This window comes from Heptranchias perlo, chromosome 38, assembly GCF_035084215.1.
Source record: "Heptranchias perlo isolate sHepPer1 chromosome 38, sHepPer1.hap1, whole genome shotgun sequence".
Classification (NCBI taxonomy): domain Eukaryota; kingdom Metazoa; phylum Chordata; class Chondrichthyes; order Hexanchiformes; family Hexanchidae; genus Heptranchias; species Heptranchias perlo.
The window spans coordinates 4,340,200-4,360,770 of NC_090362.1; the positions used below are offsets into that span (position 1 = coordinate 4,340,200).

The 20,571-nt window shown below is 44.1% G+C and overlaps 1 protein-coding gene across 1 annotated transcript in view; it reads right to left on the reverse strand.

Annotated features, from left to right (window-relative positions):
- Nucleotides 1-15,045: 15,045 nt before the first annotated feature.
- The window catches only part of ca12 (carbonic anhydrase XII), a 99,823-nt gene continuing 94,297 nt past the window's right edge, over nucleotides 15,046-20,571 (reverse strand). The window contains exon 11 of the mRNA XM_067973243.1: nucleotides 15,046-16,546. Within this exon, the coding sequence (XP_067829344.1) occupies nucleotides 16,468-16,546 (79 nt within the window). The 3' untranslated portion in view covers nucleotides 15,046-16,467. The remainder of the gene's footprint in view (nucleotides 16,547-20,571) is intronic.

Sequence of the window (20,571 nt, forward strand, 5' to 3'; positions counted from 1 at the left end):
AACTATGTGGAATCTCATGACTCCTTATTTTAATAGTTTTTGGTCACTTAAAATTTTTTTTTACTTTTCCCTATTTAATTCCAATTATTTCTTACCCTCTCTTTTTCGCCGTCCCTAACTGTTTTTACAATGATTTTAATGTTGTATCTTTCCCTTCCTGGTTTTAACGTTCCAGCCTGCAGAGACAGTTTTGCAGCTTGTCAAAAATGCTGCGATCTATTTGGTCGAGGGGAGAGCTTGCTCCTCTCGTGTCTCCCCTGGGTCTCTGCTTCTTCGCTCGAACTAACGCTGGGCTCTTTCTCTGCTTGCTATCCGAGGAAGTGCCCGAAGAGTTTAATGGGTTAGTATAAATCTATGGAGCTGCCAGCACTGTTGGTTCGTCGCTCTGAGCAATTTCTGCCCCAATAATTCCGATCATCTAACAGTGCATCTGCTTACCACCAGCAGCAAGGGACATTTACACTTATCAATAAATCAAGCTGCCACTGATGTGAATGGGGGGGGGGCGGGGGGATGGATGTAGAGGATGTTGCATTACATTAACAGAAGGTTACAAGGTCTGCCTTCAGGATACTTCTCTTGTGTGCCTGTGAGTAAGTGTTGCTTCCAAATTTCTGCAAAAGAAAAATCAAGTTAAAAGATAACACCGAGGCTGTTCTTAACGGAGTCTGCACTGATTGGCACCTCGTTTAATGAGAAAACAGACCCCTGGAGAAAACTAGTGTTTGGATGGAAAGAATAATAGTTGATGTCCAGGGGCAGTGATTCCAGCACCCAGAACATAGGAACAGGCGGAGACCGTTCAGCCCCTCGAGCCTGTTCCGCCAATCACTTAGATCATGGCTGATCTGGATCTTAACTCCATCTCTCCACCTTGGTTACCTTGAGATCAAGGCCAATATTCCTTCTTAATTATTTTTTGCATCTGTCCACTAGCTTTCAGTGATTTCTGTACTTGGACCTCATAATCTCTCTGCTCATCCACAGTTCCTAGCTTCTCGCCATTTAGAAAATACTCTGATCTTTCATTCTTGGGTCCACAGTGGATGACCTCACACTTGCCCACATTGGGTAAAACTGTGGCAGATGGAGTTCGATCGCTTTTACCTATCGATGCCCTGTTGCAACTTTCTGTTCCCATTTACACTGTTTACAGCCACCTAACTTAGTGTCGTCAGCAAACAAAATGCAAAGGATCCCTCCAGGACCCCTCAATGCCAAAGCCAACATGTCTTCAGTCTCTTATATACCAGTGCATTCGCTGACTTACAATATAGGTAAGTGTACGGTGGCGCATTTTGACAGGAGGAATAAGGAGGCCACATACTGATAGAGGTCTTTAAAATTATGAAGGGGTTTGGTAGGGTAGATGTAGAGACGCTGTTTCCACTTGTGGGTGATCCAAAACTAGGGGCCATAAATATAAGATAGTCATTAATAAATCCAATAAGGAATTCAAGAGAAACCTCTTTACTCAGAGTGGTGAGAACGTGGAACTCACTACCACATGGAGCAGTTGAGGCAACTAGCACAAATGCATTTAAGGAGAAGCTCGATAAATATGAGGGAGAAAGGAATAGAAGGATATGCAGATGGGGTGAGATGAAGTAAGGAGGGAGGAGGCTCGTGTGGAGCATAAACACCTACATAGGCCGGTTGGGCCGAATGGCCTGTTTCTGTGCTGTAAATTCTATATAATTACCATGAGCAGCGACACTGGAAATTCGCATTATAAGTAAATCTCTCGTTATCAGACACTTCACCACGTACAATGAAAGGGGGAGTGACATGAAAAGATCGGTCATTTAGGTTCATGTTGGCATCTGCTCGGTGTTTTATCTCTCCCCTGCTCTGATGCCAGCCTGTATCCTTGAATCGAGAAACAGACAATTGTCTTTATGTAGCTTAATGTAGCAACCGGTTAATGAAGTGAAGGTAGTCACTGCCCAGACGGCTACCCTCTTGGACCATACGCTCTTAATGCAAGCGTTCACGTCCTATGCACCCAAATGCCAATCTTACCCCCTGAATTAATGAGTGGGCACCAGTATCTTACTACAATTTCCCCAGTTAATTGATTTTAATTCTTATGCCTCTGTTCGTCATGCCTTTTGACCCATATTTTTAATATATACTCATCATGTAACTTTGCTATTTGTCACTCTTTGGGATACCCCGGGGTTGTGAAAGGCGCTATATAAATGCAAGTGAATAGTAGTTGCAATATGCAGTGATTTGTATTCCTCTGTGTTATGTGCCATGCTATTTATCTCTTCAATTTCCAACTCTCCATAGATCTTTCCTCTTGGAGCATTTTCTTTTCCCTTGTAACTTAGTGTCATCGAATAACTGCAATTATAAATATTTTTTTTAAAAGACTCAAGCAATCCGTGCATAATTACAGCATTTACAATGGATGGTGAACTTTGGCCTCTATATTGTAGCCAATTTATTACACATTTTAAAATGTCCTCTTTTAATTTTAGTAATGTGGAACCCTATCAAATGCTTTTTGAAAGCCAGCGTATATTATTATCCACTGGTTCAATACTGATGGAATATGCTTGTCTCCCAGTCGCTGTTAAATTTCTTCCTTTATGATGGTTTCTAATTAATTTTAACATCTATGATGAGATTCTAACAGGCCTATCATCCCCCCAAACTTTTTTTAAGAGACTGAAAATAGCTAATGTGATATCACATCTGCTCATGAGCTGTGAAAATTTCTGCCACAATGTCCTTGATTCAAATGTATTCCATCTGGTCCTGGTAAGTGATGGATAAGTTTTCTGCGTGTTTTTTTTTTGCTCTCTTCCTCCTGAAGGCCATCAGTTACTTGCTGGGGGGTTGGCTGCATGGGTGTGAGGCACTCTCCAGCACCTTGCCCAGGTTCCTGCTCTATGAGCCGTGTGACTGTTTCTCAATGTGGGGCCATGGGCAGCATCACATCCTCACTCAGTGGCCTCCCGAGCGCACGTCCAGCAGCGGTCACTGGGCGTGGGAACTTCTGCTGACTATCAGATACTTACCTCCAATCCCGTGATTTTAGAAAAGGTAAGATGTAAAAGGAAAGACTAAAGAAAGCAATAAAAATAACCAAGGCCACCCATTTACAGTTTCGCAGAAAACTGGGCAGAATGGAGAAATTCAATGCCTGAAACAGCTGTAGAAACCCCACAATATCATGTAATAAGCACACACACTGGGTTATTCAGTTCACCTTAGAACTAGGTGTGTATCTGCCACATTGAAGTCATAGTTCAAAATGCTGCTCTTGCAGATGCAAAACTCACTACTTTTTTTTAAAAGGGAAAAGGCCAGCAATACTGGGTGTCTGAGTTGCAGCCTGAAAATTACAAGTGGCTGTAATTGACCTCAGGAGTTTACAAGTTGCCAGAAAAGCTTGGATTTGCCCATTCAGAACGCAGGGAGTTCTCGTTCAGTGGTCTTAAAGGGACAAGCCAGGTTGAATACAGCTCCGATCATAGCAGTTAAATGTCACAACCATACTCTAGACTGCTTGTGAGCCATGCCAAGGCAGATCTGCTAGTGTATAAAACTAAAAGACAAGCTGACACTGAAAAGTCCAAAGTGCAGTATATTCCTGTGCTCCTCTGCTCTTTCTTTCCAGACATTTTCTTGACCCACAGTCTTGATGATCAGAGTTGGGTAGACCATGCCTGGGTGTATATGAGTGAGTTTAATGGAGGACCGGGTTAGCGTAATGCCCTTTCACCACTGCGGCATGTGACTTTTAGTCCAGTCCAGATTGATGGTATAAAAGTTGTCTTTCTGCTGGGTGTAGCGATCCAACACAACATGAGTTTGGATCGTCTGAACTTGCTGTCTGGTGGAATCAGCCTCCACCAACAATATTGTTCCACCTCATTCAGGATAGTTGGGAAAATTGAAAAACTTACACTGCTGCACTAGGGGGTGCTGTTATGATGTGCATGAATCAGCACCTTCAGCAGAGGCGATGGGGAAATCACTGGGCATTGTACAGGTGAGGTCTGCTGTAGTCTGAAGAGCAGTATATTTTCAGAGATGCATATAGATTGGAGAAACTCGCGATGCTGAGAAACACTGGCTCATTTTAACCTCATTTCTGGAGGAACCATGACTGAGGTTCATTGCCAGTGACACCAGGAAAATTCTTGAGGCTGAATGCCTCTTGGACAGATTTTGTATGAAAAATTAAGTTGCACAAAAGCGCCGTGTAAATTTCAAGCTGCTTTCAACACATTCTGCTGGTGGTAGTGTTACACTGTTACTTGGGCTAATAATAACTTCTAATCTTGTGTACAGCAAAGATTGCAGCAATGGGTGTTCTTAATGGTGACCGACAGCTTTTAAGTATGAAATTGGTCGCAGACTTATGAATAAAACAGTGTTCTCGGTAATAAACGCTCATTTGCTGTGTTTCCCGCTTGCTGAACAAGTTTAGTCAGGGAATGGCTAAACCACGGAGACGAGGAAGGCCCTGTGTTCATTTCCTGGTGTGCTGAGTTAGCTGACGACAGCCAGGGTAAGGGTAGGGAAAATTGTAGTTGCCCTCCTAATATGAGTTGTTGGGGAGTGGGGTAAGTCACAGTTTCTGCTCCCGATCTCTTTCTAGTGACCCCCTTGCTGAAATGTCGGTATCTCAGGAAAGCACAGGGTAAGCTTGGCAGTGTTGCCCTCCACAGTTGTATAACCTTTCAACTCTCATTGTCTAGTTTACCACACGAAAAACACTCACTCGAGCAGCAGAGCAGGAGAGTAAATGGGAAGGAGTGTGACCGGGGGTATTTTCTCTGTGATCTTTTGGTCGTCTGACGGTGTCAGACGACCAAAAGATCACAGAGAAAATACCTTCAGAGAGAAAGTTCAGCCTCCATTTTAACTGAACCATTAAGACAGCCTCTTTGTGTACTTGTAAAACAAATCAGTATTCATTTCATGCACAATGGGCTGATGGCATGTCGAGCTGCCGTGATTGACAGCAGGAGTATCTCAGTGTGAAATATGAAATTCCCCCTCATCACATCCTGTGTGTGTCTGGACCTGTCTTTTGTTCCTTCACTTGTCCCATTACCGCCCCGTTTGCCTTGCATCATCATTCTTTTTGTCATTTAATTACTCCTGCCCTCCACCCGATCACATTATTAGGGATGGGCAATAAACGCTGGCCTTGCAAGCGACGCCCACATCCCATGAACGAATAATAAAAAAAGACACCCCCGCCCCCTTTTCCCTGGCTCTGTACTTGCTTAAAAACTGTTAAATCTCTAAAATCTTCCAGTTCTGACGAAAGGTCATCGACCTGAAACGGTATCTCTGTTTCTCTCTCCACAGATGCTGAGCGTTTCCAGCATTTTCTGTTTTTATTTCAGATTTCCAGCCTCCGCAGTATTTTGCTTTTGTTCCTGTGTGTGCCTGTTGTTCCACAAATCATGCTGTTATAGAAAGGCTCTGCAAGTTGATTAAACTTCAGCTGTATTATGCTATCTTCAGTATATCAAAGTCACTAACCCAGATCTGTTTACTGATGAGCCTGGTTTCATTGTTTTTAATATTTATAGTTGTAGAAAAACTTGGCAGAATTTCTGTTTTGTGTTGCACGTCCCTGATGGCCCTCTTCTGATAATGGCATAAATTTTATTTCCCCGATTTTCTTCCAAGTCATGATACTACTACTTAAAAAAGCATTATAATATTGTTAACGTGGGCTGTTTTTACTTGCTTGGTAAGATGTGCAAAAAAGTGTTCAGGTGGATGTTAATGATCCTAAAGCACGATTTGCAGAAGAGCAGGGGGCCATTCTCAACCTTCATCAAAAAAAAAAGCACCAACAGCAGATCCATCTCACTGACTATCTGTGCTGTGTGTGTTTGCCTGCATAACAGTGACTATCCTTCAAAAGTATTTATTTGGGTGTGAATCGATATGGGATGTCCTGATAGACAAAGCTTGAGACTACAACCTTCTAGTTCAGAGGAGAGAGTGCTACCGACTGAGCCAAGCTGACACTTAATAGATAAACATTTGAAGCAGAGGACAATACAGGTCTATAGAAAGAGGGCACGGCAGTGAAATTATTTTTGGATTCCTCTAGTAAAGAACCAGTACAGACACAACCGCACCTGTGCTGTACGTTTCTATGATTCTACATCGAATTGTTGATGCTAACGTATCTTGGCATACTGATTTAGGATTTTTCCGTCAATGGGGAAATAACTCTTTCTGAACCTCCAGGCTCACAAATTCAAACAGGGCAAGCCAGCGAACAAGAAATATAGGCACAAATAGAACTTCTGTGGCAGGGCTTGGATGTACATAATATCAAGCACAAGACGAACAGGCCTATCCTCCTCACTCTGACAAAATTGTTGCGTGCTCCAAATTAAATGATATTGATCCTGCCCAGCGTTGTCTCTATTCTTCCATTTCCTGTCAGGAACTTGTTCCTTTAAAAAAAAAAGAGAAATCACAGATTCTGTGTTCACCATATTAGAACGGCAAAGAAGAAATAAAAAGAACTTGCATTTATATAGCACCTTTCATGTCCTCAGGATGTCACACGAACATATGAAATTGACAGGCAGTAAAAGACCAGCTGGTTCATCAAACCTGCCCCACACCATGATGGCTGGAGTTTATGACTGAACACTTCTCCCCTCTTCCCCCTCATCGCACCCCCCCTCCCCCCAATACACACACACACAGCCATGTAATCTTCTGGGAGAAGCAAAATAAAGAGGGGAAAACCAAGGGCTAATAAGGGGAAAAAATACTCTCGAAAATCCCTCCAACTCAGGCAATCAAAACCAGTCCAGGAGATCACATGGACCAAGTGTTATCTATAAAGACACTTACCTTCTATATGATGTGATCTCCACCCGAGCCAGGAACCGGTCCAGTCCACCACTGCTTAATATCCAGTCTATTCCTACTCTTCCATAGTTTGAACTCATGTCTCCTGGTCCTCCCCAATCTGTTAAACTGGAATAATCTATCACTCGGGTCACTATCCAGCCCTTTAATTATTTTATAGACCTCTATCAGGTCATCTGTAAGTCTACGCTGCTCTAAAGTAAATGGACCAAGGTCCTTGAGCCTATCCAAGTAGCTGAGGTTCTTTAAGCTAGGAATCATTCTTGTAGCTCTCCTCTGGGCCTTTTCCAAGGTCACTATATCACCCACCATGTGGGGGGACCAAAACTGGGCACAGTGCTCTAGATGCAGTCTGACCTGAACCTGTATAGTGTCCTTTGATTTATATTGAATGGTTCTATTAATACAACTAAATACCTCGTTAGCTTTAGCTACAGTTTCTCTACATTGGTCATGAGCCTTTAGTGATCTACACACAATAACACCAAGATCTTTTTCTCTCTTAACCTCTTTCAGTATTGTTCCCTGTAAATGATAACGTGTATTCTGTGTTGGCTCTACCAACATGCATGGCACTACATTTATCTAAATTAAATGCAATTTGCCAATGTGTGGCCCACTCCCCTAGCACATCAAAATCTTTTTGGATTGGATTGCATTCCTCTACTGTCTTAACCTTTGCTCAGATCTTGGTGTCATTTGCAAACTTACTTACCATTCTCCCAACACCACTGTTCAGATCATTAATAAAGACAGTGAAGAGTAGTGGGCCCAGGACCGATCCCTGGGGAACACCACTAGTAACTGTCTACAGCCTGAACCACATCCGTTTACTACAACTTTTTGGCCACGGGATTGGAGACAATTCCTAATTCAGCTTGTCAAATTTCTACTGATACCACAAGATTCTATCTTGTGAAGTAACCTAGTGTGAGAACGTAAGAAATAGGAGCAGGAGTAGGCCACACGGCCCCTCGAGCCTGCTCAGCCATTCAATAAGATTATGGCTGATCCACTTTCCCACCTAATCCCCATATCCCTTGATTCCCTTAGTGCCCAAATATCCATCAATCTCAGTCTTGAATATACTCAATGACTCAGCATCCACAGCCCTCTGGGGTAGAGAATTCTAAAGAGATACAACCTTCTGAGTGAAGAAAGTTTTCCTCATCTCAGTCCTAAATGGCCGACCCCTTATCCTGAGACTATGCCCTCTAGTTCTAGACTCTCCAGCCAGGGGCAACAGCCTCTCAGCATCTACCCTGTCAAAAACACTGATCCTTGCGGCACCTCATTAGTTACAATCTGCCAACCCAAAAATGACCCGTTTATTCCTACTCTCTGTTCTCTGTCCGTTAGCCGATCCTCAATCCATGCTAATATATTACCCCCAATCCCAAGGTCCCTAATCTTGTGTGGCACCTTATCAAATGCCTTTTGAAAATCCAAATATACAACATCCACTCATTCCCCCTTAGGGGGAATCCATGAGGTACCTTAATCGAAGGCTTTCTGAAAGTCCAGGTAGACAATGTTTACCGGATTACCCTCATCCACTACACTTGTGACTTCCTCAAAGAACTCTTTCCAAATTTGTACTGCACAACCTATTTTTTCATAAAGGATCACTTCGAGCATCTTCCCAATAATTGATGTCAGGCTGATAGGCCTGTAGTTCTCTGGCTCGGATTTGTCCCCTTTTTTGAAAATAGGAACTACAATGAGCGAGCTTCCAGTCCAAGGGAACTATCCCTGACTATTGAACTATTGACGATATGGGCAGGGGGCTCTCAGAGCACCTGTCCCACCTCTTCAATCACCCTTGGATGGATATTATCTGGACCTGGAGCCCCATCAATTTTGAGCTTTCCTAACCTATCCATTGTGACATTACTATCTATTTTAATATTAATAATGCACATTAATATTAATAGAGCACATCCTCCCCTCCCAAAATTTGGTACTCAAGCATCATGTACAGGAGTATAGAATGATGCAAAATAGTCATTTAGCAACTCTGCCCTAACCTGAGAATCAGTTTGAATTTGCTCTATAGTATCCTTCAGTGGTCCTTTAAGGGCTTCTGACTTCTGACAGCTAAAAAAGCTTTTGCTAATACTGCCACAATTACACACTGTCTTCTTTTCCAGAGATCTCTTGGCTAATCTTATGGCTGTTTTTGTCTTCCTTAATTGCATGCGATACTTTTCCCTGTCCTGTGAGTTAAATGCCTTAAGTAAATGTCCCAAAACACACACCAATGAATTTCTTTTGGCGTGTAGTCACTGTTGTAATATAGGCAAACACAGCAGCTAGTTTGTGCATAGCAAGATCCCACAAACAGCAACGAGATGAATGACCTGTTTTGGTGCTGTTGAGGGATAAATATTAGCTAGGGCACCAGGACAACTCCCCTGCTCTTCAATGATTAGTGCCATGGGATCTTTTGCATCCACCTGAATAGATAAATCTTCGGTTTAATGTCTCATTCAAAAGATGGCACCTCTTGACAGTGCAGCACTCCCTCAGTATTGCACTGGAGTGTCAGCCTAGATTATGTGCTCAGTCCCGGAGTGGAGCCCGATCCCACAATATTCTGACTCGGTGGTGCAAGTGCTACAACTCAAACTCCAATCTTTATTCCCGATGCTCCTTATGTTTATATAAAAACACCCCTCCCCCAAATATTTCCTATTTGATCTTTCTGTAATGTCATTAATTTCCTTTTCTGTTTTGTTTTCCCCTCTTCCACCCACCTCCAGACGAGTTTAAATTCTCTCTCTGCGCCTGTTCTGCAAGGACATAGATACCAGTCCAGTTAGGTTAAGCCTGAGCCATCTAACAGTTTCCCCCACCCCGCCCCAATGTCCTGACTTCTTTTCCCTCTAAAAAGATGCTGGTTCTGGTATTTCCCCTCTCTCCAGTTGCTGTCCCCCCTCCCAAGTACCACGGTTGAACTCCTGCCATCTGGCACTCTAACTGCGGTTAACCTCGCCATATAATTCCCAACGCAAATTCCCAATCCCTCACGAGCTCCTGCTTAACAGTGCACACGCAGTAGGAGCAGCAGTGGGTAGGAAGATCGAGGGGTCGAGCTCCATGGCTATTTAGGTCTGTTTAGCTCCCCTCAGACCGCTAGACTGGCCGTGTCAAAGGTGAATGCTTGGCTCCTATTCTCACTGATGGCTGTAAGAGTCCTGGCTCTAAAGTGAAATGAGTTTAGGCAGCGTGCCTCCCACCAGGTCCCAGGAGTGGTGGTGCTCACTGCTCCAAGGGAAGATTTCCATTTTCCACTTCAACCATTTTAATGGCCAGCCTGATTGAGATTGTCGATTTTGTGCTGAATTGTGGGAAAGCTTCACCACCAAGAACTGGGGTAAGATTACTGAAACTCTCTTCACATTTGCCTCTTACTGCACCAGAGAAAGGAGAATTTAGTCTCACCAGGCTGCTTTGGATTCAAGCCCAGATTCCAGATGTGAAAGAGCAGTAACTCTCGATGATGGTTATGAAGTACTTTATAACCAGAGAAGGCTTTGTCCCTGGTCAAAAGCACAGACAAGAGGCCTTCTCCAAAGATCCAAGAGCTAGGTTTTAAAGAGGTTTCTGAAGGAGGTGGAGAGGTTTAGGGAAAGTGTTCCAGAGTGTGGTGCCCAAATGCATGAAGGCTGCAGGAGAAAGGGAGGGATGGGAAGGAGGCCAAAGTCAGAAGACTGGAGGATGTATGGTGGAATATTGGGCAGGAGAATATGTGGAGGTAGGGAGGGTCGATGCCATGGATGGACTGTAGTTGAAGATGAAGATTTAAAAATCAACGCATAGAGGAATGGGAAGCCAATTAAGGCTGATAAGTACAAGGATTACAAGGAAATGGACAGCATAGACTAGGATGTGGGAGGTGGATTTTGCATTGGGTTGCTGTTTATGAAGGCTGGAGCTTGAAGGCTGGCAAGTAGTGTTGGAATAATGGAGTGTGGTGAAGGCCATCTCTTTCCACTGGGCCTGGATCACACTTTTTGTGACCCATCTTCCCTCAGAACCAACATTCTGGCTGCTCCTTTGCTGGATTATATCCAACGACACCTCAACGCTAGAGCCTGTAAATCTGTGGCCCTGAAGAATCACAAGCCTCAGACACTGCAGTGAGTTACGTTATTCCAGACTCAAAGTGGCTGCCGTGGCCCTTTAAGCTGCTGCAGCACTGGGTTTCACCCTCATCTCCCCACCCCCAGAGGCTGCCACCAACCATCTGGTTTTAGCGAATGGAAGTGTGTGGCACTATTTTGGTGGTAAATTAGCCAAGGAGGAAAATCTAACATAATATTTTCTGTTTATACTGCACCGTATAAACCATGAGCGAATATTCATCAGATACAATTGTTTTTCTTTTATTTTGCCAATTTTTGCCACTCCCCTCCTCCTCCCTCCCTCCCTCCTCCTCCCCCTCCCTCTCTCCTCCTCTCCCTCCCTCCTCCTCCTCCCCCTCCCTCCTCTCCTGAAGATGTGGACTCCTTGCTCAGACAGTGAGTTTATCTAATGAGTGGTCAGAATACTCCCTTCAATACCTCACCCAAGTGATCATTCTTCACACATGGGCCTTGGTAGCGAGTCTGGGCATGATATTCATCTGTGAAGGCATCACAGCCAAGCCTGATTCAGTCTTCACTTAATGTCCACACAAACGGACCACGAGCACTGGTCACTGGATAGGGAGCGTGAACCTGTCCAATCTTGCTATCGATAGCCCAGGGACACTGACCAATTATAGTGCCCGAGTTGAGATCAGCAGGTTTAGCACTGACCAGGGACTGATCCTGAGATCTTCCTGTTTGTGCAGCTCAGCTACCTACTGGGTAAGGGGCTATCAGTAGATGGGATACACATCTTAATGAGTGAGATTTCACTGCTGGTCTTGCCATGCAAGAGTTGATTGATATATGATTGATCAGGACACTGCGGGAGGGCAGCTGACTGCAGATAGGCTGCTGTTCCTCCAACAGCCTCCGCAGCTCACCCAGGTTCCAGGAACTGACAGGATCACAGATCCTCAAAAATATAGATCTATGAATCTGCTATTGGGGTAAGGGAGCTGGTTTCAGTTATGTAAATGCAGGGGGCCAGCCCCGTGTGTCTACCCCCTGTGGGTCTCCATATGAAAGCAGAACTCAGCATAGAGACAGGGTCCTCGGTCCAAGTGCAAAAATGGGAGAGTAGGGCCGAGGGTGTCTTGAAGGAATTCTATTATCTGGTTTGTAAAGGCTGGAGTTAGAACTTTGAAGCAGCAAAGGATTTTACTTTGATGGCTTTCAGACGATGGATGGGTGGGTTGATCCATTGCAATACACATGGTGATCACTGTGATGGTGAACAATAAGCCAGTGATGCTTATCACTAGCAATTTCCGGCCTTAATCCAGTAGCTTTTTATTATTTCACCAACTGTATGAATGGATTTTTTGGATGGGGAAACAGCAATAATTTTTTTTTAACAGTAACCTCAAAGTCTTTGATTCTTGTAGGCAAATGAGTTCCCACTCCTGTGCAGACTGCTCGCCGGATTGTGGTTTGGATAATTGTATTATTGATACTCTTAGCAAAGTCCTTCTTTCCCAGAAATAATGCTAATTTTTGTTTTGAGGGGTGGGGGAGATTAATCATCCTTTTCTGTTCTCTGCAGTTCACTGAACAATTCAGTTCATTCAGTTCTCAATGAACTACGAAATGATATGACTAGTTAGGTGATTTCCTTCCTGTTGTTACATTCTCTGCATCTTTCTCTTTTCCCTCTGGTACAAAATGTGTTCGGTTACAGTCAACACACTGTTTTCTCAGAGCTCTCGGCCTCTTTGGTACATTTTCAGCTTTATTCTTGATTTAATTTCACTACTTTTCTCGTTTCCTTATAAGCCAGTGATACATTTCTCCAAAAGTAGGAGTTTGTTCTTTTAATTGTCAGTTCTTTTTCATTGCAATTCCAAATTCTTCAATTCAGTATCTCAACAGGGGAAGCGTTTCGACATGAATTGCCCCAAAATCTATTCATCTTCTTATACCGCACAAAAAGTTTTTTTCTTTATCCTATGTCCAATTTGGCTCAGTGGTAGCACCTTTTCCCTGGATGACTTCAGGACTTACTGACAAGCAGTTGAACAGTTCTTGCGTTGCTTCTATTGTCATGAATATCCTCATTAGGAAATGTGGAGCCAGCCTTACTGATGTCCCTGGAATGATCAAAGTTCTGTACCATCAACTGCAGTTGATTACAGAGCCACAAGTAACACATGCTGTGACCCATTCTATCTCCGTTCTGGCTTCACACAATGTGCTGATGGTTTTGCCCGATCTCCTCAAATACCAAATTCCATTTCACACGTTACATGGATGGGATATGGAAATCCTTACTGAGTGATAACACACTAGCCATGACTTCCATTAAATACCTACTGGATAATTTAAAGTTACTGTACGATGACAGTAAAGAATCCCTCGTCCAAGAGATGACAAAATCAGCAACACAAAAGCCTTTAGCTGTTATCAGAGACAGAGTGACAATTTTGTAGCCCCGATTCTCTGATACTTGCTCCCCATGAACCCGGATTCCCAATTCTGAACACCCTAAAGTGTGGGGAGACTCGATAACTGATTGCCCTCATCAGATCTTCCCTCAGTTGTGCACCATTCTACTCAACTCCTGTGTGTCTTTTCTCTTAGAACACCAACCCCTGCACAGTTTAGTCTCAGTGTTGTGCACCTCATTCATAAGTATGTACAGCATCATTCTATGGCTGCACTAACACGATGGGGGTCATTTTAACTTTGGGCGATGGTGTAAAATGGTCAATAACGAATACGCCACCTCGTCTGATTTTCTTTTCCGTGGAATTCAGTGGAGGGGAAATCGGGTGGGACGTATAATGAGCGGCCAATTCAATAACACTCGTTTTACACCATCGCTGAAAGCTGAAATTATTCCCAATTTGTTTTCTTTTGCACTTTAATATTTAAAATTAGACTCAAATGAAATTTCATTAACTTATAAATTCTGAATTTTGATTTACTCACAGTCACTCATTAATGTCAAAAAGTAAATCAACTCAACGATTAAATCAGATACGGTGCACAGTTCATGGTTTTTGTAGCGGATTTGTTTGTTTGTTCTTAACCCAATAGTCTGCAGGACTCAGGACTAAAAGAAAAGCCGTGAACGTAGGAACAGGAGAAGGCCATTCAGCCCCTCGAGCCTGTTCCACCATTCCATTCCATCATGGCTGGTCTGTACATTAACTCCATTTGCCTTTGCCTAACAAAAATTTTTCAATCTCAGCCTTCAAAGCTTCAACTGACCCCCAGCATCCACAGCCTTTTGGGGAGAGAGTTCCAGATTTCCACTCTCCTTGGCGTGGAAAAAGTGCTTCCTGATGGCCCTAGCTCTAATTTTAAGATTGTGCTTTCTTGTTCTGGACTCCCCCACCAGAGGAAATCATTGATCTATATCGATGCTCTCAGTTACTTCACTGAATCCCCATCTCACCACACAGCAAATCTGGAACAGGTTTACAGTGCAGCTGTTTTCTGGATAAGCTCGTGCGACATAAAACAACACCGAGGGTTTTCCATTTTGGTTCAATTGCAGTCGGCTGAGAGACAGCAGAAAGCCTCCGCCTGTGTCCCATATCCACAGCAGTACTGGAACCGCAATGATACACAGCTCACCACATTAGTGCACCAGGAATTTAAAATTAGCCAGTGGTTCCGATCGTTCACTAGCTGACCCTGCCTGGATAAGCTTTTGAAGAGCGACGCTCTAAAATGAATAAACATCTTTACCAAACCCCTCCCCGAAATGTGGACAAACGAAAGGAGTAATTTTTAATCTAACGTAACCAGCAGAAGGTCTCAGCTGCTGGGACCCCGAGTCAGAAATGCAGGTCACACTGCGTCCATTTTCCCGACCAATTCCCAATGAGTCAACCAGACTGTGCAGGGATACAACCAATGCTGGATAGAAAGAGAAGGTTTTTTTTAAGAGCAAATTAAAACACATAGAAGTCATGATCGTCCCTAAGGTGAAAAGAAGGGAGTGTGGTCAGAAGAAGCCAAGACATCTGACTGGTCGGGTACAAAGACAAATAAGACGTAAAGAAAAATGTTTTTATAAATTAAAAGTACACAATACACAGTAAAACAAAGACAAGAACCGGGAACAGTTAAAGAAAAACTAAGGCCACTATTAGATCAGGTAACAGGTTGATGGGAAAGAGGATCGTGGAGGTCTGTGATAGTAACGGGATAAACTTTTCCAGCTCGGCGAGGAGTCAGAGGCCCATCAGAGACTGAATTGGGCCATTGAAAGATGCTCAGCGACAGGGCAGAAAGGACTCTCCGGGTTCGGCAGGGATACTAAACGAAGACTTTGCATCAGTCTTTACTCTTGAAGGCGATGCTCAACCAGCAGAATTAAGTGTTGCTGCTAACCGTAAAATTGTTAATATTCAAATAGATGCTTTAGTAACCTTAAAATAGGGCTGCCAGTCTGGATGATAGCCTTAAGGAGATGGGACAGGTGCAGTGTGAGCCCCTTTCCCATATCTTTAATAGCTCACTGGAGTGAGAGATTGTTCCCTTAGACTGGAAGGAGGTTAATGTAGTTCCAATTTTTAAAAAGAGGGATAAGGCAGTACTGAGTAACTTAGATTTGATCGAGGTTTATAAAATAATAAAGGGACTAGATTGTGTTTATACGGACCAATTATTTCAACTGAATCGGAAATTGTTTTTAAGATAATGTAAGCACTGTCGTCATGTAAACAGAGGTCAGGACAATTCATCGGCAATTAGTTTATCCACAAACTCCATCAATCTGCTCACAGTTATATCACAATCACTGGCTCTTAACACATAAAAGGACTGAAGGTTAGACGGCAGGATTCTGAGGCAGGCAGAGCAATGTTAACCCGCGGCTGTGGTGAGGGGGAGATGGGTTTGAATCCCTGGACCCTCAGTCTCAGCCATGTCCCTGTGGGGACCAGGCCCGTAGGAGAGGGGAACGGGAATGGGGAGGTGGGGGCGACTGTCGGCATGGTGCTACCGTGCGCCTCCCAGTGGCTGGTTTGGACGGTGCAGGCAGGCAGGAAAGAAAGAAGCGGGAAAATCCTCACACAAAAGCTGGACGCAAAAGAAAAAAATAGAGATACTGATCCAGAATTTGAAGCTTTAATATATGGACAAAGGCCCTGAATTTCCTCTGGACTTAAGCCCAAACTCCGGTGGGACTGGCAGACCCCAGTACGAAAAGGGAATGCCGAGTATCCGCCATTTTTTAAAGGGCTAAACCCCCGTCTGCCACTTTCAAGAGAAATGTCGGTGGGGGGCAGGGGGGAAGGGGGGGGAAGGGTTGCCAACCCTCCAGGATTGACCTGGAGTCTCCAGAAATTCTTCAGAGAAGGTTATGGAACGGAATTCAGTAAAGGTCAAGGGTTGACGCAAATGACACCAGGCTCCTAGTTGCTAAATGTTGACGTCGTATCTTCGGGCACCTGCACTAACCACCTCTCTAAGCTATTTCCACATTATTTTTGATCGAGCTCGAGGCTCATGCTTGTGAGAGCCCGTCTTCTGTATTGGCCGCCGGTTTGTAAATAACCCCTCTGTTTTCAGTCGTTTTATCAGCTCTGCAAACACAAAAAAAGATTCACAATTTGGAATCAGGGGAAGTAGAAAAACAGCCCACGAGCAACGGCCGTCACATGATGGTTAAGGGATAATGTGTCACTCCAGTCCCACTCGTCATTGGCGTCTCCCAAAAATCCTTAACCAAAGCGAAACAAATCTAGGGAATGGTTGGGAGGGATCGTATCGTTTGAAGGATGATGAAGACCCTAAGTAATCTAGCCGCCTTCTCCCTAGTGCCTGGAGGAGCTGGGCCAAATTCAGGAGGGAGGGAGGGTCCCGGTCAACATTTGCAGCCAAAACAGATCTGCCAATGACATTGTCTTGGAATTTGGCCACATTTAAGCATTTGTGAAGTGCAACAGGCCTTTAAATGGAGGCCAAGATTTTCTTGTGGGGTCCAACAAGCATGGCACGAACCTAGTTGGGATCTCTCTCTCTGACCCTGCCGCTCTCTGACTGACCCGACCCTTCACTGACCCGACCCCTCACTGACCCTGCCGCCCTCTGACCGACCCTGCTGCCCTCTGACCCTGCTGATCACTAACTACAACCATATGTGTTTCTATAGTTCCTTTAAAGTAAGAAACATACACTTTAACTCCATGTCCAGGGAGAGACGCTATCCCCTCTTCACATCTCTCATGGAGCACGACTGAGACAGCTGCTGATTCTCTGAGGATGAAAACCAGTCAATTCCAGTCATCCCCATTTGCAGACCATCCCTGGAACCCACTGCTCTTCTGGCCTAGGTCCTACACTTTGGAATTCCCTCCTTAAAGCCATCTCCTCCACCTTCTCCTCCATTTCGACCCTCCTTATAACACACCTCTTTGACAAAGCTTTAGATCTCTCCTCCAAATATCTCCCTTCTTTGGTTCAGTATCCATTTCCCTCGAACCTATAAGCAGAGCCATGGTGCTATGCTGCGGACATCAGACCACAGCCCTGTGCCTGGTGCCTATTAGGAGGTAAATATAATATCAAGACCCTTCAGAATTTTGAACACCTCTATTAAATCTCCCCTTAACCTTCTCTGCTCTGAGGAGAACAACCCCAGCTTCTCCAGTCTCTCCACCTAACTGAAGTCCCTCATCCCTGGTACCATTCTGGTAAATCTCCTCTGCACCCTCTCCAAGGCATCTCTAGGTTTTCGTCATTTTAATTTTGTCTCCAAATTAAGAAGCAGGTGAAGGGGCTGAAGATTACAGAACACTGGATATCACCGCTGCTTTCTTCACTCTTTGGAAGTCCGAAGCCAGCGCGTTAAAACCTCTCAGGGTGTTCGGTTTTGTGGAGTTGCTCAGAGAGAAAAATATCAGCTAGGATTCCGGCCCCTGATCACTGCCCACTGACCCTGCTGGTGTGCGACTGTTGGCTAAAGGTGAGCTAAGGTGATGCCCTCACCACCGTGGCACATAGCAACAGGAGGAGGCCATTCAGCCCCTCGGGCCTGTTCCATCATACAGTTAGATCATGGCTGATCTGTATCCTAACCCCATTTATCCACCTTGGTTCTGTAACCCTTAATACCCTTACCTAACAAAAATCTTATCAATCACAGATTTGAAATTTTCAATTGACCCCCAGCCTCAACAGCTTTTTGGGGGAGAGAGTTCCAGATTTCCACACCCCTTTGTGTGAAGAAGTGCTTCCTGACATCACCCCTGAACGGCCTGGCTCTAATTTTAAGGTTATAGAATCATAGAATCATAGAAGTTTACAACATGGAAACAGGCCCTTCGGCCCAACATGTCCATGTCGCCCAGTTTATACCACTAAGCTAGTCCCAATTGCCTGCACTTGGCCCATATCCCTCTATACCCATGTAACTGTCCAAAATTGTACCCGCCTCTACTACTGCCTCTGGCAGCTCGTTCCAGACACTCACCACCCTTTGAGTGAAAAAATTGCCCCTCTGGACCCTTTTGTATCTCTCCCCTCTCACCTTAAATCTATGTCCCCTCGTTATAGACTCCCCTACCTTTGGGAAAAGATTTTGACTATCTACCTTATCTATGCCCCTCATTATTTTATAGACTTCTATAAGATCACCCCTTAACCTCCTACTCTCCAGGGAAAAAAGTCTCAGTCTATCTAACCTCTCCCTATAAGTCAAACCATCCTAGTAAATCTTTTCTGCACTCTTTCTAGTTTAATAATATCCTTTCTATAATAGGTTGACCAGAACTGTACACAGTATTCCAAGTGTGGCCTTACTAACGTCTTGTACAACTTCAACAAGACATCCCAACTCCTGTATTCAATGTTCTGACCAATGAAACCAAGCATGCTGAATGCCTTCTTCACCACCCTATCCACCTGTGACTCCACTTTCAAGGAGCTATGAACCTGTACTCCTAGATCTCTTTGCTCTATAACTCTCCCCAACGCCCTACCATTAACGGAGTAGGTCCTGGTCTGATTCGATCTACCAAAATGCATCACCTCACATTTATCTAAATTAAACTCCATCTGCCATTCATCGGCCCACTGGCCCAATTTATCAAGATCCCGTTGCAATCCTAGATAACCTTCTTCACTGTCCACAATGCCACCAATCTTGGTGTCATCTGCAAACTTACTAACCATTCCTCCTAAATTCTCATCCAAATCATTAATATAAATAACAAATAACAGCGGACCCAGCACCGATCCCTGAGGCACACCGCTGGTCACAGGCCTCCAGTTTGAAAAACAACCCTCTACAACCACCCTCTGTCTTCTGTCGTCAAGCCAATTTTGTATCCAATTGGCTACCTCACCTTGGATCCCGTGAGATTTAACCTTACGTAACAACCTACCATGCGGTACCTTGTCAAAGGCTTTGCTAAAGTCCATGTAGACCAGGTCTACTGCACAGCCCTCATCTATCATCTTGGTTACCCCTTCAAAAAACTCAATCAAATTCGTGAGACATGATTTTCCTCTCACAAAACCATGCTGACTGTTCCTAATCAGTCCCTGCCTAATCAGTTATGCCCCCTTGTTTTGGACTCCCCCACCAGAGGAAATAGTTTCTCTCCATTTACGCTATCAAATCCTTTAATCATCTTAAACACCTCAATTAGCTCACCCCTTAACCTTCTATATTCAAGGGAATACAAGTCTAGTCTGTGCAACCTGTCCTCATAATTTAACCCTTTTAGCCCCGGTATCATTCTGGTGAACCTGCACTGCACCCCCTCCAAGGCCAATATATCCTTCCTGAGGTGCGGTGCCCAGAACTGAATGCAGTCTCCAGATGTGGTTTAACTAGGGGTCTGTACAGCTGTAAAATAACTTCCACCCATTTGTATTGGGGCCCCTCTGGCCAACATTCCATTAGCCTTTTTAATTCTTTTTTGTACTGTCCACTAGCTTTTATTGATTTCTGTACTTGGACTCCTAAATACTCTGATCTTAGGTTCAAAGTGGATGACCTCACACTTCCCCACATTAGAATCATAGAATGGTTACAGCACAGAAAAAGGCCATTCAGCCCATCGAGCCCATACTGGCTGTTTGTAAGAGCAATCCAGTTCCCCCGTTCGTACCCCATAGCCCTGCAAATTTTTTCCCTTCAAATATTTATCCAATTCCTTTTTTGAAAGCCACGATTGAATCTGCCTCCACCGCCCTTTCAGACAGCGCATTCCAGATCATAACCACTCGCTGCGCAAAAAAGTTTTTCTTCATGTCGCTTTTGGTTCTTTTGCCAATCGCCTAAAATCTGTGTCCTCTGGTTCTTCACCCTTCTGCCAATTGGAACAGTTTCTCTTTATTTACTTTATCTAAACCCTTCATGATTTTGAACACTTCTATCAAATCTCCTCTCAACCTTCTCTGCTCTAAGGAGAACAAACCCAACTTCTCCAGTCTATCCACGGAACTGGAACCTCATTCCTGGAACCATTCTAGCAAATCTTTTCTGCACCCTCTCTAAGGTCATCACATCCTTCCCAAATGCTCAGTCACTCTGTCTCTAATAACAGATTCTAGTAAATTCCCCACAGCTGACGTTAGACTAATAGGCCTAGAATTTCTT